The sequence below is a fragment of the Dreissena polymorpha genome, chromosome 7 (assembly GCF_020536995.1).
Source record: "Dreissena polymorpha isolate Duluth1 chromosome 7, UMN_Dpol_1.0, whole genome shotgun sequence".
NCBI lineage: Eukaryota > Metazoa > Mollusca > Bivalvia > Myida > Dreissenidae > Dreissena > Dreissena polymorpha.
In genome coordinates, this window is record NC_068361.1 from 17,496,863 (window position 1) to 17,514,443 (window position 17,581).

The 17,581-nt window shown below is 37.9% G+C and overlaps 1 protein-coding gene and 1 non-coding gene across 2 annotated transcripts in view; both read left to right on the top strand.

Annotated features, from left to right (window-relative positions):
• Positions 1-898: 898 nt before the first annotated feature.
• Positions 899-17,581, top strand: part of LOC127839494 (protein mono-ADP-ribosyltransferase PARP11-like) — a 44,672-nt gene continuing 27,989 nt past the window's right edge. The window contains exons 1-4 of the mRNA XM_052367887.1: positions 899-953; positions 1,644-1,741; positions 2,129-2,276; positions 11,223-11,377. Of these exons, the coding sequence (XP_052223847.1) occupies positions 899-953; positions 1,644-1,741; positions 2,129-2,276; positions 11,223-11,377 (456 nt within the window). The remainder of the gene's footprint in view (positions 954-1,643; positions 1,742-2,128; positions 2,277-11,222; positions 11,378-17,581) is intronic.
• Trnag-gcc (transfer RNA glycine (anticodon GCC)) lies at positions 6,134-6,204 on the top strand. The gene has a single exon. It is a non-coding gene; the product is annotated as a tRNA-Gly (tRNA).

The following is a 17,581-nucleotide window of genomic DNA, read 5'->3' on the forward strand; positions in this document are numbered from 1 at the left end:
AGCTGCTCATTTTGAGTGGTGAAAAATCAAGGTCAAAGTTATCCTTAAAGGTCAAAGGTCAAATATCATTGTATTTTTCTTTCCTAAAACTTAAACATTCGTTAAAGTTTTATCATAACCTTTTTTATATTGAACACAGCAACTTCATATTTAGAATGCATGTGTATCTTGTGGAGCTGCACATTTTGAGTTGTATCTAGATGATGTCTAGGACAAGTTGAATATGGGTCATGCCGGGTCAAAAACTAGGTCACGGGGTCACTTGGTGCATTATTTGACATTCACCATATTGTCCGCTTTCTAATTCAAGTAGTTTTCATCCAAGATCTTCACCAAACTTTGTCCAAAGTTGTATCTAGATGATCTCTTCGCCAAGTTTGAACATGGGCCATGCCGGGTCAAAAAATAGGTCACGGGGACACTTAGTGCGTTATTTAACATTCAGCATGGTGGCCGCTCTCTAATTCAAGTAGTTTTCATCCGATGTTCACCAAACTTTGACAGAAGTTTTATCTAGATGATCTTAAAGCCAAGATCCAGTATGGGCCATGCCAGATCAAAAACTAGGTCACAAGGTCACTTAGTACATTTTACACATTCAGCATGGTTTTCGCTCTCTTATTCAAGTAGTTTTCATCAGACCTTTACCACACTTGGTCAGAAGTTGTATCTAGATGATGTGTAGGTTAAGTTCGAACATGGGCCACGCTGGGTCAAAAACTAGGTCACAGGATCACTAAGTGCGTTTTAAACATTGAGCATGGTGTCCGCTTTTTTGTGTGAAGACAACATGCAAAATATACTGTGTCAATGCGGCATGTGGGGGTATTTGTCACGTCTGTGACAAAGCTCTAGTTTTCATTCATTTCTCTTCCAATTTATATCTTCACAGTTCAAGATGGAAAACATGGATGAAGACTCGGAGACAGAAGCGGAAGTGAAAAGTATGGACGGTGAGTACTGTGGGATTATGGTCTTTTTAAGGTTTGGTTAGTTATTCTTGGACTTTCATCCAAACTTTTAGAATATTAATAATGCGCTTTTAGTTAGAGATGCTGAATCTGTAAACAAGATTTCATTGTTTTGCAAAAACATCTGACGATTACAGATTTAAAGTGGCAATTTGGCAATTAATCTTGCTTGTTAAAACGTTTGTTAACATTTTGATAGTATCTGGATTTCTTTCGATAAATGCCAGAGTCTGTGGAGCTTTTGATGTCTGATCATATAGGTCTACTGAAATGTTTTTCTATAGATGATTGTCAAAGCTGAAGTTTTAAATGTTTAAAAAAACACCACAACACTTGTAAGAATTGCCAAAAGGGATTTATTCATTTATGTACTTTGTGGATTGTAAACAAGTGCTAAAATTATTGTTTAAACAAGAGATATCAACACATTTTTGACAAGATACAGTGTCAGTATCTTTAAAGGGAGGGATTTCGTCTTATCTTCGAAAAAATGTCATGTATTTACTACAAAACTTATATTGGAATAATCTAAAATGGTCACAATATTAACGAAAATGTTTGAGGCTCATATTGGTTTAAATGTGTCTTGAATTCTTGATGGAATCCACTTTTCAGGGTGGGGGGGTCAGGCCCAGCAGCCAGGTAAAATGGCAAAGTTTATTCCGTTTGCAGGCACGGAAATAATGGTAAACAACGGTACCTACCGGACCATCAATACGCGGCTCCAGTGTATCACAGCGATGAATGAGTATGAGAATACAAGTTTGGAGGTATGGCTGGAACTGGACTGAATTTTGATTTAAATTTTGAATTAAAGTTTCCTTTAACTCTTTTCTGCTTAGAAGCAAAGTGAAAATAGCAATATGCAAACAGCATAAACCAGAACAGCCTGCAATTAACTTGCAGCTTGTTCAGGTTTATGTTGTTTGCTGCTCATCAGTTTCTCAGGATTTGCAATGAAATGAAATACACTTTTAAGAAGGGTGTTAAATTAAATTTGATTTTCTTAGGAAATACAAACGGTATCTGAGTGGTAAGGGTTAAATATGATATGAATATTTTCTTAAAATCAAATAAGCTTTGTGGATGGGATCCCTGAATTAACATTAATGCTAAACATTTATTATCCCCTTAATTATTGAATGTCTTTTCTGCAGGAACTTAGAGTGGAGGATTACCTAGCGGGACGCAAAGGACAGGAACTGCAAACAACAGGATTCGGAATCGCCTTCCCTGTCACGTCGACCCAGCAGTCAGCGGCGTTCTCTCTCGAAGCCTCTGAACATACTGGATTTGGAACAACAAGTAGGATATTGAATCATTTAGTATTCACCCAGGGCTGGTTAGGCTAATCTGTAAATAACCCAAAGTAATCATTGACACATTCAAACTCTTGAGCTTTTTTCTTTCTTCAGCAGTGACCAAATACATAACTTTCGCAAATGTTTACATTGGATAATTTATATCCCTTTCTCATTTTTATGCTCCCGGATCGAAAGATCGGGGGGAAAATGGTTTTCCGTCATTGTGTGTGTCCCAAAACTTTAACCAAAACTTTAAACTTCTTAAAAGTTTGGTCATAACTTTTTATGCCCCCGGATCGAAAGATCGGGGGTATATTGTTTTTGGTCTGTCTGTCTGTCATTGTGTCTGTCAGTCAGTCATTGCACATGTATGTGTGTGTCCCAAAACTTTAATCAAGATTAAAGTTTTGCAATAACTTTTGCAATATTGAAGATAGCAACTTGATCTTTGGCATGCATTTGTATCTCATTGAGCTGCACATTTTGAGTGGTGAAAGGTCAAAGTCATCCTTCAAGGTCAAAGGTCAAATTGATGACTTCAATGCGGCGCAATAGGGGGCATTGTGTTTCTGACAAACACATCTGTTGTTGAATATTGAAGATAGCAACTATTTACTTGATATTTGGCATGCATGTGTATCTCATAAAGTTGCTTATTTTGAGTGGTGAAAGGTCAAGGTCATTCTTCGAGGGCAAAAGTAAAAAAATACAATCCAATGAAAGTTATAATCTTTAAAAGGGAGATTATTTGTAAACCTATCAAATGATACATTGAAATTTAGTTTCAAAGCGTCGCAATAGGGGGAATTGTGTTTCTGACAAACAAATCTCTTGTTGTTGATATATTATGAAGGGCTGTGTCTTTTACAAAAACTTTGAAAAAAATCTGGAATATAAACCAACATGGGCTATTACTTATGTTATGCCAGAATAAATAATATGAGAAGACTGCAATAAAAATGTTTGTGTCAAACTAGTATTTTGCAACATGTCGGCTAACGCCCTCATCAGGTAAAAATGCAAATAACAAACTGTCACTGCGCGATGCAATAACGTCAATTTGGCGGATAGAATGTATAGGTTTTAGCTCTGTTTTTTTTAAAGAAAACCCGAGGTATTGTCATAGCCAGCTCGTCGTGTTGTCCGCCGTCCACGTCGTGCTAAACCCTCAACATTTGCTCTTAAATCAAAGTGCTTCCACCTACAACTTTGAAACTTCATATGTAGATGCACCTTGATGAATTCTACACATCACACCCATTTTGGGGTCACTAGGTCAAAGGTCAAGGTCACTGTGACCTGTAAATAAATAAAAAATTCTGACAAGCTTTCATTTATTCAAAACTGCACCCGTAGCCGAGCGTGGCATCTGTTATGCGCTGCTCTTGTTTATAGATGCTCCAGTGTAAAATAACATACTGGCAAATTTCGTCAGACCTCTGTCAATGCAAGTGAAAATGTTTTTGGCAAGTTAATATGTATGTTATTTGTTTTTGACTGGCGGGTTAAATAAAGTCCATGCAAGTAAGGTTACGAGATTACCAGACCTGTGGTTGGTATGCAGTTTTTTTACATTAAATACTTGAAAAAATGATGTACATATATATTTTATAATAGCACACAGTTTTAATGTCATAAATACTGACCTGTTATCTCATGCTTCTCCTTTCCAAGGAGAATTAACTCATCCGGAATTTTAACTGGGAATCCGCCACCTCAATACCGTAATACAGGCCAGGTTAAACATAGTGCAATGCAACCTAGCCAAAAATCGGTAACCAACCCTCAATATTCTTTCCGGATCGACCTGGTGTATACAGGTCTTTTACGGCTCTGAATTAAAATATTGTTTTTCGATTTGTTTCACTTGGTTGATTGGGGTTTTGAATAGATAAATTGTGTTATTTATCTTTGTATTTCTCATTCGGATTATTTTGTGTGGATTTAATGGATTTTGTTTCATTTGTAAAAGGTAACTTAGCCATGCTTGTTTTTATCGAACAATGGTTTATTTCTACCATGCTGGGTGTTTTTAGGCGCGAACGACCACGTGCAAAACGTGCTCTTCTAATACATTGCTAGAACGTGCAAAGCATGTTCTTCTTATGTGTTAAGAGATCGTGCAAAGCGTGTTCTTCTATTGACAGATTGTTTATCATTTGCCATTGTGTGCAATAATGATTTTAACGTTCCGTATGACAATCTAATTGATCGTCATTTCATTTTTCATCTGTTTTGAAGTAAACTTTCGTTTGATTTATGATCTACGGCAGTATTATTATAATTTTCATTATCGTCAAATAATGATTTTATGTGCCGTATGATAATCTGGTCTGTGACCAGTTTATGGTTGAATATGTTTTGCTCTTGTTTTTCATATATTCGACTACATGAATGTCGCAGAAACAAGAGTGGATAAATACCCGGTGACTTCGCAGACCATGGATGATAGTTGCAGCATCAGTCACCGGGCGACCGTACTATGTTAAGTCTGTTAGACAGTCGGTTAACATCAGACCATATGGCGACACCCGTCAGCCGGTCTTTGCCCGATGGCATTGGTCAAGGACATCGACCAATGTCGGACCATTTGGCATCCGCCATACGGTCATTATCCGGTGACAACATTGGTCATGATATGACCGGTACGTCACTGGGGACGTTGATCACGGACCTTTAATCGACGTCTGACCGGCCGGTCCGGTCATGTCACCGGTCCGGTCCGGTCATTGATCACCGGTCACCGGTCATGTCACCGGTCCGGTCATTGATCACCTGTCCGGTCAACGGTCCGGTAACCGGTCATGTCACTGGTCCGGTCCGGTCACTGGTCCGGTCATTGATCACCGGTCCGGTCACTGGTCATGTCACCGGTCCGGTCATGTCACCGGTCCGGTCATTGATCACCGGTCCGGTCCGGTCACCGGTCAACAGTCATCAGTTAGGCCTGCCACCGATAACACCAGTCACCGGTCAAGAAGCAGAACTCGGTCTTCATCATTGGATTATTCTCCTATTTGTCGTCAAAAACATCGTGTTCATCTAGGAGTAGACATCGGACACGCTCTTCTTCGTCGAGCAGTTCTCATCGTCGCGGCTCTCGTAAGCGATCACGTCGTCACTCACGGAGACGGTATTCTAGAAGATCTCGGTCTCATCGCAGCCGATCCACATCTCGACAGCGCAGCCGATCCAGATCTCGACATCGCAGGAAACGAGGACGTCGTCAACCTTCACGTAGACATCATCGGACTTCATTGAGCACACCAGGATAGTTCTCGAACATACCTCTCCTTCATTGAGCAGTTCTCGGCGTTGATACGCTTGTAAGCGATCACGTCAATGCTCATGGAGACAATATTGTAGAAGACAATATTTCCAGCGTAGCCGAACAATATTTCGGCATCGCAGTTATATGGATGTCGCCACTTCTCACGTAGGCGTTAATGAACCTACTGGTCATATCGACGTTCTTCATTTTATTCCTTTAGGAATATCATGTCTCCATTCCACGTGTGATGTTTTTTCTTATGGCATCCACACATGTTGCAGTCACCGAGCCGTATTGTATACGAACACTAGTTCGTTTAACTTTCAGGCTTCGGGATAAGCTGTTCTATTCTCCACTACGACTACAAGGACACTTATGCCTATTAATACTGATAATCTACCGTTATTTTCCGGTTAACATTATCAGATGACTTCGTGAATGGTCATTCTTCTGCACCAGATATTTCCATTCTGACGCAGTTATATTATACCGGTCCCGATCACCGGACATCGGTCACCATTCATCGGTCATATCACCGATCACTGGTCACCGGTCAGAATAAGTAGTCGTTCATCATCAGCGGATTAGCATCGGTGGTTCAGTGGTAGAATGCTCGCCTGCCGCGCGGGCGGCCCGGGTTCGTTTCCCGGCCGATGCACCACTTCTTTGTTATCATCATCGGACTATTCTTCCTCCTCTTCTTCGTCATCAAATGAATCTTCGTCGTCTGCTTTAGTGATGTCTCTTGCCATCGGATTGGATTTTTGGCGCGATCTTCTTTTCCGATCAGTTCTTGACATTGATATCAGAGCATATGGATTCCACCATTTTTCGGTCTATAACTGGTAGCGTCACCGGTCATATTATGACTGGTCCGTTCATCTGGCTACAGTTACCGGTCATTGACCGGTCCGGTTCGGTCACCAGTTACCAATTACCGGTATTCAGCTGTGTTTTCATCGGTCAATTTTTAGTATCACGGGTATCGTCTACATTACCTAGTTGTATACCCCTGGCTATGATTGTATTGAATACTATATTTTATGGATTCAACAATCTACATCTCCGCTGACTTAGTCTATGGTTGATTTTCCTGACCATCCATTTTGGTGCTGGTTATGACCTACTAATACTAGAAGATTATGAAATACCTATATCTGTTATTTCTGCTTCTATCTCAACCGGCTACATGCAGACTACTGGTCTTGCAGATAGATCGGCTGAAGTGGGCTCGGAGACTAGAATTGAGGTCGAACATTACTATTTGACCTCTATTAATTTATGTTCGAAACCCGAAGGATGAATTGTTTTAACCGCCTTTACCTGTCGGCGACAGACTTTGCAGTCAGTGTCACGGAACAGTTGGGACACATTAATGACGCTAGCAGGATTGGCAAGACGACCTTTCGTATCGACTTCTGCTTTTCTATTGCTCCTACGACAGTGCATATTTTCAAGCTACTGGAATCAACAAGAGTTCTGATACATAGGATTGCCTATCAGATTGACCGTTTTGCGTTTAGGTCCACTTTTCTCATAAAGTATCAATGCTATTGCATTCAAACTTGGTACAATTACTAGCTATCATGAGGGGACTGGGCAGGCAAAGTTAGATAACTCTGGCTTGCATTTTGCCAGGATTATGTGCCCTTTTTATACTTAGAATTTGAAAATTTTGGCTAAGTTTTTTGTTTAGGTGCATTTTATTCCTTAAGTATCAAAGCTATTGCTTTCATACTTGCAACACTTACTAACTATCATAAAGGGACTGTGCAGGCAAAGTAATATAACTCTGACTGGCATTTTGACAGAATTATGTGCCCTTTTTATACTTAGAAAATTGAAAATTTGGTTAAGTTTTGTGTTTAGGTCCATTTTTTTCCTAAAGTATCAAAGCTATTGCTTTCATACTTGCAACACTTACTAACTATCGTAAGGGGACTGTGCAGGCCAAGTTATGTAACTCTTACTGGCATTTTGACGGAATTATGGGCCCTTTATACTTGAAAATTTGGTTAAGTTTTGTGTTTTGGTCCACTTTACCCCTTAAGTATCATAGATATTGCTTTCATACTTGGAACACTCGCAAACTATCATAAGGGGACAGTAATGGACAAGTTACATAACTCTGGTTGTCATTTTTACGGAATTATGGCCCTTTTTTGACTTTGTAACTTTGAATATATGCTTACATTTTGTGTTTATTTTAAGACATAAATGCATAGTTAGAAAGAACACAAAACAAAATTAAAAGTACACAGTCATTTTATTCATTTTTGTATGAATACTGTTAAATAACATGTAATGGTAATTTAGTGTAATATTTTGGTTGTTTATTGACCGCAGTAATAGATAGTTAGAATTCCACTGGTTTTCAAGAGTTGCCACATGGAATTTTTGAAAAATCTAGACATCAATGACAGGATGGTGTCACGCTTGCTTAAAGTAATTACAATTTATTATTATTATTTTACATATGTACCACGCATAATCTAGTATATATATAGCTCCATATATACTATATCCAACCTCCATTGAAAATATCAATACTCCTCAGTATATATATATCTCCATATATACTGTCCAATCTCCATGTATTATACTCATGAGTATATATATAGCTCCATATATACTGTGTATAATACTCCTCGTATATACTCCATGTATATACTTATCTCCATAAATCCGCTTCGGGTCGCCTTTGTCCGAGCAGACCCAAAGCATCTAAATGCAAACTTAAGAATGAACATTTTGAAATGAAATTTTGTGAAATGTGCCAAATATAGGATGGCTTCCCTCCAAAACTGATTATCTCCAAAAGGAGCCATATTAAGGAGAGGAGAACCACCCATGCCTATATAAAATATTGTTAACTTGTGAAATAATGTATAATTGTTGACAGTGACACCATCCCATCATGAGCGGCCTAGAATTTTCCGTGGATATGTAACTGCGGCACCTAACAAAGATTAAAATATATAAAATAGTAACCTTTTATATGAACAAGCATTTAATAGAAGCAAACACAGTTTCTACATTCATCTTTAGCATTTGATATTAGCAAACACATGATCTCCATAAAACACAGACAGTTCTCCAAAGAAATTTTGGTAGTGATGGAGTCTTTGCAACAGTGAAATCAATGTTCAGATCCAATCGTCACCAGGTCTGCTGCAGAGGTTTGAGCAACACTTGCATCTCAGCAGCGTCTAGGTTTTTGATGTTTTTGGTGACCATCTGGAACTGTTGCCTGTGCATGGAGCCATGGCATGTTTTCTGAAACATAAATCTCAAGCGCAGAGAAAGAAGGATTCATACAAAGCATCCAACAAAACAATATTTTTTCTGGAATAAGTATGAAATTCAATAATATCATGAATGGGTGTGGCGGGTGGGTTTTTAAAAATTTCAGTTTTTTCTGTAGGTTGAAGCCTTGGAATATACATATAGTATGCCCAAGATACTCTCCCTTGAAGGGTCCACATTTCTGCTAAAATAAACTGGGTTTTATTGTTTAATACAATAACCCACATTATTTTAAGACATTAGATCCACTTTACTTCTAAAGTATCAAGGCTATTGTTTTTAAACCTTAAATACTTTCATGCTATCATGAGGGTACTGTACCTGGCAAGTTGAATTTTACCTTGACCTTTGAATGACCTTGACTCTTAAGGTCAAATTATTAAATTTTGCTAAAATTGCCATAACTTGTTTATTTATGATTAGATTCGATTGATACTTTGACAAAACAACTCTTACCTGACATACCACAATTGACTCCGTCCAAACCACCCCCCTCAATCCTCCCACCATTATTTTTTTTATTATTATTAAAGATCATCTAATAAATGACCACCACAGCCTCACACTACTATACCCCCCCACCCCAAAAAAATATGCTCCCGGTAGGGTGGCATACAGCAGTTGAAATGTCTGTCTGTCCGAAAAAAACTTTAAAATTGGCCATAACTTTTTCACTTTTTAAGATAGCAACTTGATATTTGGCATGCACAAGTATCTCATGGAGCTGCACATTTTGAGTGGTGAAAGGTCAAGGTGAAGGTCATCCTTCAAGGTCAAATGTTAAATTTATGGTGTCTGTCCGTCCGAAAACTATAACATTGGCCATAACTTTTTTGATATTGAAGATAGCAACTTGATAATTGGCATGCATGTGTATCTCATGAAGCTGCACATTTTGATTGGTGGAAGTTCAAGGTCAAAGTCATCCTTCAAGGTCAAATTATTTTTTTTTTAATTCAAAGCGGCGTTCTCATGAAGCTGCACATTTTGAGTGGTGGAAGTTCAAGGTCATCCTTCAAGGTCAAGGTCATCCTTCAAGGTCAAAGGTAAAAAAACAAATAAAAATTTCAAGGTGTTATCATGAAGCTGCACATTTTGAGTGGTGGAAGGTCAAGGTCATCCTTCAAGGTCAAAGGTAAAAAAAATATCCAAAGCGGCGTTATCATGAAGCTGCAAATTTTGAGTGGTGTAGGTTCAAGGTCAAGGTCATCCTTCAAGGTCAAGGTCATCCTTCAAGGTTAAAGGTCAAACAAAATAAAAAAAATCAAAGCGGCGTTATCATGAAGCTGCACATTTTGAGTGGTGGAAGTTCAAGGTCAAGGTCATCCTTCAAGGTCAAAGGTAAAAAAAATAATCATTTCAAAGCGGCGTTATCTTGAAGCTGCACATTTTGAGTGGTGGAAGTTCAAGGTCAAGTTCATCCTTCAAGGTCAAGGTCATCCTTCAAGGTCAAAAAATATATATTTCAAAGCGGCCTCTTCATAAAGCTGCACATTTTGAGTGGTGGAAGTTCAAGGTCAAGGTCATCCTTCAAGGCCAAAGGTAAAAAAATAAATTTTAAAAAATCAAAGCGTCGCAATAGGGGGCATTGTGTTTCTGACAAACACATCTCTTGTTTATTTCAAACATTTAAAAAAAAACACATATTTATTTTTATTTTATTTTTGAAATACTGTCAAACCATCCCACCCAAAAATCCCCCCCCCCCCAAAAAAAAAAATTGCATTTTTTTGCATTTTTGGAAGATATTGTAAGAAATGACCACACCCCCACACTATACACCCTCTCCACTCCACCCCTCCCTCCTTTGTGATTGAAATTGAGATAGGTCCCTACACATTTTAAAAGAAAAATAGACCCGCAAGGCCGGCTCTTGTTAGGTATTTGATTCTACCAACATGACTAACAGATGAAGTGTGAAATTCTTCTATAACCTTTTTCCGGATTTTTTTCACGCAAAGCTTTCAGATATTGAGCTGTTTTTAGGTATTTGAGTCTACCAACATGGCTTACAGATGAAGTGTGCGTTTTGTTCTGGTCCATTGAATTTTAGCGAAGTTATGGGCCTTGTTTTCTGATATCATATGATCCTCGGTCTGGGAGAACGGGTTTGATGCATGTGCGGAATCTTTTATCCCAGATTAGCCTGTGCAGTCGGTACTGGCTTATCAGGGACAATACTTTCCCCCTAAACTGGATTTTTGCTTAAAAGAGACTCATTTTAAACAAAAAAGACAATTTGAGATCAAAAGTCTGCACAAGCTGATATGGGACAACACTTTACACACATGCATGAAGCCCAGTATTCCCAGAGCGAGGCTCATTTTGGTTTAAATGTGTCTTGAATTCTGTATGGAATCCACTTTTCAGGGTGCGGGGGTCAGGCTCAGCAGCCAGGTACACTGGCAAAGTTTATTCCGATTGCGGGCACGGATACAATGGTAAACAAAGGTACGACCTGGACCATCAATACGCGGCTCCAGTGTATCACAGCCATGAAGGAGTATGAGAATAAAAGTTTGGAGGTATGGCTGGAACTGGACTGAATTTTGATTTAAATTTTGAATTAAAGTTTCTTTTAACCCTTTTCTGCTTAGAAGCAAAGTGAAAATAGCAATATGCAAACAGCATAAACCAGAACAGCCTGCAATTAACTTGCAGCTTGTTCAGGTTTATGTTGTTTGCTGCTCATCAGTTTCTCAGGATTTGCAATGAAATGAAATACACTTTTAAGAAGGGTGTTAAATTAAATTTGATTTTCTTAGGAAATACAAACGGTATCTGAGTGGTAAGGGTTAAATATGATATGAATATTTTCTTAAAATCAAATAAGCTTTGTGGATGGGATCCCTGAATTAACATTAATGCTAAACATTTATTATCCCCTTAATTATTGAATGTCTTTTCTGCAGGAATTTAGAGTGGAGGATTACCTAGCGGGACGCAAAGGACAGGAACTGCAAACAACAGGATTCGGAATCGCCTTCCCTGTCACGTCGACCCAGCAGTCAGCGGATTTCTCTCTCGAAGCCTCTGAACATACTGGATTTGGAACAACAAGTAGGATATTGAATCATTTAGTATTCACCCAAGGCTGGTTAGGCTAATCTGTAAATAACCCAAAGTAATCATTGACACATTCAAACTCTTGAGCTTTTTTCTTTCTTCAGCAGTGACCAAATACATAACTTTCGCAAATGTTTACATTGGATAATTTATATCCCTTTCTCATTTTTATGCTCCCGGATCGAAAGATCGGGGGGAAAATGGTATTCCGTCATTGTGTGTGTCCCAAAACTTTAACCAAAACTTTAAACTTCTTAAAAGTTTGGTCATAACTTTTTATGCCCCCGGATCGAAAGATCGGGGGTATATTGTTTTTGGTCTGTCTGTCTGTCATTGTGTCTGTCAGTCAGTCATTGCACATGTATGTGTGTGTCCCAAAACTTTAATCAAGATTAAAGTTTTGCAATAACTTTTGCAATATTGAAGATAGCAACTTGATCTTTGGCATGCATTTGTATCTCATTGAGCTGCACATTTTGAGTGGTGAAAGGTCAAAGTCATCCTTCAAGGTCAAAGGTCAAATTGATGACTTCAATGCGGCGCAATAGGGGGCATTGTGTTTCTGACAAACACATCTGTTGTTGAATATTGAAGATAGCAACTTCAGGCTTTTTCCGCCCTATGCCACGGGTCCGAAATTCGGCCCCATTCCCAATGCAAATCTGGTTGTTTTTTTCCCAATTGAAAAAAAAATTCCCAATTAAAAAAAAAAAATATATATTTTTTTTTTTTTTTTTTTTTTTTTTTTTACCCTTTAAATATATAAGTTGACCTGATCTGGTGTAGAAAATAGAAAGTATTGCATAATTAAATTATCTGTTGCCTTGAATTTGTTTTAAGAACTGTAAAATATGTTAATGATTATTTAAGACTTTCCTTTTTTTCCTCAAAATCCGGCGCTTCCCGCGATTTTTTTCACCTCAAAAAGGCCAAGCCTTTTCCCCAAATTCAGATTAAAAAACCTGCACTAATCACACATGTTCATAATATTTTGTAAAATTTTAATAATAAGTTATCAAAATAGTCGTTATTTACCAGTTAACGGCTTCTTTGAAATATAAGAAACACTGTTTTAAATAATTTACATGCGATAATTTTTCCCAATTGAGCCAATTTTGCGATTAATTTTTTTCCCAAAATGGGGGTTTTCACGACGCGAAATTCCCAAAATTCCAGTGTGGCGTTTTCCCAAAATGGAGCGGAAAAAGCCTGAATTCTTATTCTTAAAAAAAAACTTAACTTCAATATCAGTGATTGTTTTCCTTCTTTATAATGTCCTTAACCAATTGTAAAAAAATACAAATTCTCTATCTGCGGTCTGAAAATTCTCAAAAGACAACTGAGACAGAACATTTCAAGCATAATTGCATGCACATGAGTATTACGATACATCATTGGTTTGTCCCAACTCTGGGGGTGCTATGTCACAAGGAATGGGCAACATGGGCTTGTCCCAGCAGAACATGATTGGAGCGCTGAACAATCCTCAGATGACGAGGCAACCAATGGACCACGCAGGCATGGTCTCAAATACACAGCAGCAAATGATGAAGGTACAATTTTATTCGGTATGCAATCAATTTTTCAATGATATCAAATACTTATCTTTGAAAAGGTATTTTTGAAACTGTTATTATTCATCCATGCTATCTTTTTACAATATCCTTAAAACATCTGTAAAAAATTAATTTAAATAATCATAATATTGCACACAATGATCATGAATATAATTTTCTTCCTTAATTAAGTAGTTCCCATATTCATTGAACATGTTTTGAAAGTTCCTCTACACTTGATAGTTATTGCATGTTTTTGAGAGTATTATCATTTTTCTCTGTTTCTGTAACTTACAGATTGCATAACCTTTTGGTTGAAGTTGAGTTTGGCTATAAAATATTAGCAACAATGTGATTTTAGTACATGTGCTAACATATTGTTTTGTAGTTGAGTGTAATATAGTTGCGCTTTAGTTAGCAACATTATTCCCAATGATTTTCAGCCCAATGGGCCTGTGGGTGGTGGTGGTGGGTATGGGTATAACCAAGTACCCCCTGGTTCAGTCGGAGGCCAGCACCAGATGCAGTTACCTTCATCCAACTACAATACAAACAACAATCCTTCAACTGTCCTATCCTCCATGACCTCACCACCACACAGCATGTCAGCCCTAAACCCTACCAGTGTAAGTATCACATATTCCAATGTTTTATTTGTGCTGTAGAAACATAGAACAATTCAGCGATTTTGGGAAAAGGATTCTGGTCAAATTGGGATTTTTTAAAACAATACAATAGTAAATTTAGGAAATTTTTATCGACAAAATTGACCAAATTGGGATTTTTATTAGCAACAAATATTGACACATCAGGCGTTTTCCTGGCCATTTTGGGAAAATAACATTAATTATAGTTTATATATACTTTGTTAGATGTTTATGAGATGTACATTGTAATAATCTTTAGACACTTCTTTTTTTGGAAAATGGGATTTTTTTAGTTTGATCGGTCTTTTTTCTTTTGGATACGGTCGGTTTTACGGCCTTTTTTACATAGCAGAAAAAGAACTGAATTATTCAGGGCTTGTGCAGCCAATCACCAAATAAGGCAATTGATACAAATTTGCAAATTTGACTGAACATATTTCCATTAAGCTACAACTGTTTCTTCATAAAACCTTATTAAATAACTCAAATCCGAATAATTGTTATGTTCTGCCCTAGATTTGACTAAAGAAAGTCTTGACCCAATTCAAGCCCTGATATATCTGTGAAGTTTGGGTTGTTGTATTATGATTTTCTTCCATCAAAAGCTATGCTGGTGGTAGTTTACTTTCCTTGTTTGCATGTTTTTATGAGCTTTTAGTATGTCTCATCACTGTTAAGACATTTTAGGTTTGACATCTGTTAGAGAAAGGATTTCAACTGTTGTAAAAAGTTTTAAAATGGAAGTCATTGGTTTACAAAATTCCAAAATACATTCAGAGTTTGCAAGAAATCAGCATCAGTGATTTTTAGCTCGGCGTTTTTAGAAGAAAAAAAACGAGGTATTGTCATAGCCAGCTCGCCGTCCGCATCATGCTAAAACCTTATCATTGGCTCTAAAATCAAAGTGCTTCCACCTACAACTTTGCAACTTCATATGTTGATGCACCTTGATGAGTTCTACACACCACACCCATTTTGGGGTCACTAGGTCAAAGATCAAGGTCACTGTGACCACTAAAAAAAATAATCTGACAAGCTTTCATTTATTCAAAACTGCACCTGTAGTCAAGCGTGGCACCCGTTATGCGGTGCTCTTGTTTTACCTGCGAGTACTGTGTCCAGGACTCACAAAAACTTCTGGGGATGCAAAGTTTCGAATTATGTGAGTCCCAAAAATGCATTGAATTTCTCATAAAATAATATCGTTTAATATTTGGACTCATTCTTTCAGTTCGGGGACTCAGAGATTTGCAAGTTATCGAGTCCCAGGACTCAAATGAGAAAATTTGTAAAAATATCACTGCAATATACAGCCATTTCTTAAGTAAATTATATCTTGTTTTGGGAGAATGCGACCCACAGCAAGACAGTTTGGTAGGTATAACTGTTGACTGAAGCCGGGAGGCATGTAGCAAGCCGACGTGGCGAGTAAGTTTGTTCATTTCTCCATCTGTATAAGGTTAACCCAAAAGACAAGGATCATATAATTATAACATCAAAAATGCGTCCTACAATTCCTTGATACTTGACATTACAATGTCTTTAAACACTTTTTATGTTTCCCACTATAGTAGTGGGGGACATATTGTTTTTGCCCTGTCTGTTGGTCTGTCTGTTGGTCTGTTTGCGCCAACTTTAACATTTTGCAATAACTTTTGTTATATTGAAGATAGCAACTTCATATTTGGCATGCATGTGTATCTCATGAAGCTGCACATTTTGAGTGGCGAAAGTTCAAGGTCAAGGTCATCCTTCAAGGTCAGAGGTCAAATACACTACGCGACCCATGATTTTTGCCTAATTAGCGAAGTCAAGGCGGGCATTTTGCTTTTTGGGTGTTTAATCACCGCGATTTCACGTGACTCGTCACTCCGACGTCGCGCGAGAGCAAGATAATCTTCGCGCTAAATCCCCTCAATGTTGTGGTGATTTGCTGCGATTCACCGCAATTCGCCGTGATCGCAGTGGATATCGTTGACATCGATGATTAGCCAATTCATGCATATTAACCGAATCGTATCGATAACTGTATACATAACGCTTTTCTAATGTTCACGATTATCAAATAATCCAACATAATTGCAACATCACTTACGAAAAATAATCTTAAACATTTATGTCGGTAAATATGTTTGAGAATTTCATTAACACAACTATATGACTACGCCATTTTTCAGAAGTGTAAAGAGTATAGTGCATTATGTGGAACACAGCTTTCATTGGACGAGCGTATTTAAATTTAGATCGAATGCAATACGATCTTACAAAAAACGTTTTATTGCGTCATACGCCTTCATGTAAAAAACATTTTCCTCCTGGAAATTGTGCTATTAATGCATAAAATTATCAAAACATTTTTTCGACACGTAAAGCGTTGTAACAAATTAATATACAATTCAAAACAATTATACCATAAGTATTAATGTTCCATTTAATTCCCAAATGAGAATAATAATTTATAATCCGAAACACACTTCCGACGTTTTAATGTTAACACGACGTTTACAAATGCTTCCAATATAGCCATCATGTATATTTCCTGACAAAAGAGCGCGAAAATTATGCGGCAACGTACAAGGTCAAGGTATAGAGTGTGCAAATATTGATTTTTTATATAAACTGCGTAGCGCAGAGAACATTGAATTCTGTTGATTTCGGTTAAATGTTTCTTTGGTATTTTTATGCCCCCCTTCGAAGAAGAGGGGGTATATTGCTTTGCTCATGTTGGTCGGTCGGTCTGTCCACCAGGTGGTTGTCAGACGATAACTCAAGAACGCTTAGGCCTAGGATCATGAAACTTCATAGGTACATTGATCATGACTCACAGATGACCCCTATTGATTTTGAGGTCACTAGGTCAAAGGTCAAGGTCACTGTGACCCGAAATAGTAAAATAGTTTCCGAATGATAATTCAAGAACACTTATGCCTAGGATCATGAAACTTCATAGGTAGATTGATCATGACTAGCAGATGACCCCTATTGATTTTCAGGTCACTAGGTCAAAGGTCAAGGTCACGGTGACCCGAAATAGTAAAATGGTTTCCGGATGATAATTCAAGAACCCTTATGCCTAGGATCATGAAACTTGATAGGTAGATTGATCATGACTAGCAGATGGCCCCTATTGATTTTCAGGTCACTAGGTCAAAGGTCAAGGTCACGGTGACCCGAAATAGTAAATGGTTTCCGGATGATAACTCAAGAACGCTTATGCCTAGGATCATGAAACTTGATAGGTACATTGATCATGACTGGCAGATGACCCCTATTGATTTTCAGGTCACTAGGTCAAAGGTCAAGGTCACAGTGACCCGAAATAGTAAAATGGTTTCCTGATGATAACTCAGGAAAGCTTATGCCTAGGATCATGAAACTTCATAGGTACATTGATCATGACTCGCAGATGACCCCTATTGATTTTCAGGTCACTAGGTCAAAGGTCAAGGTCAAAGTGACA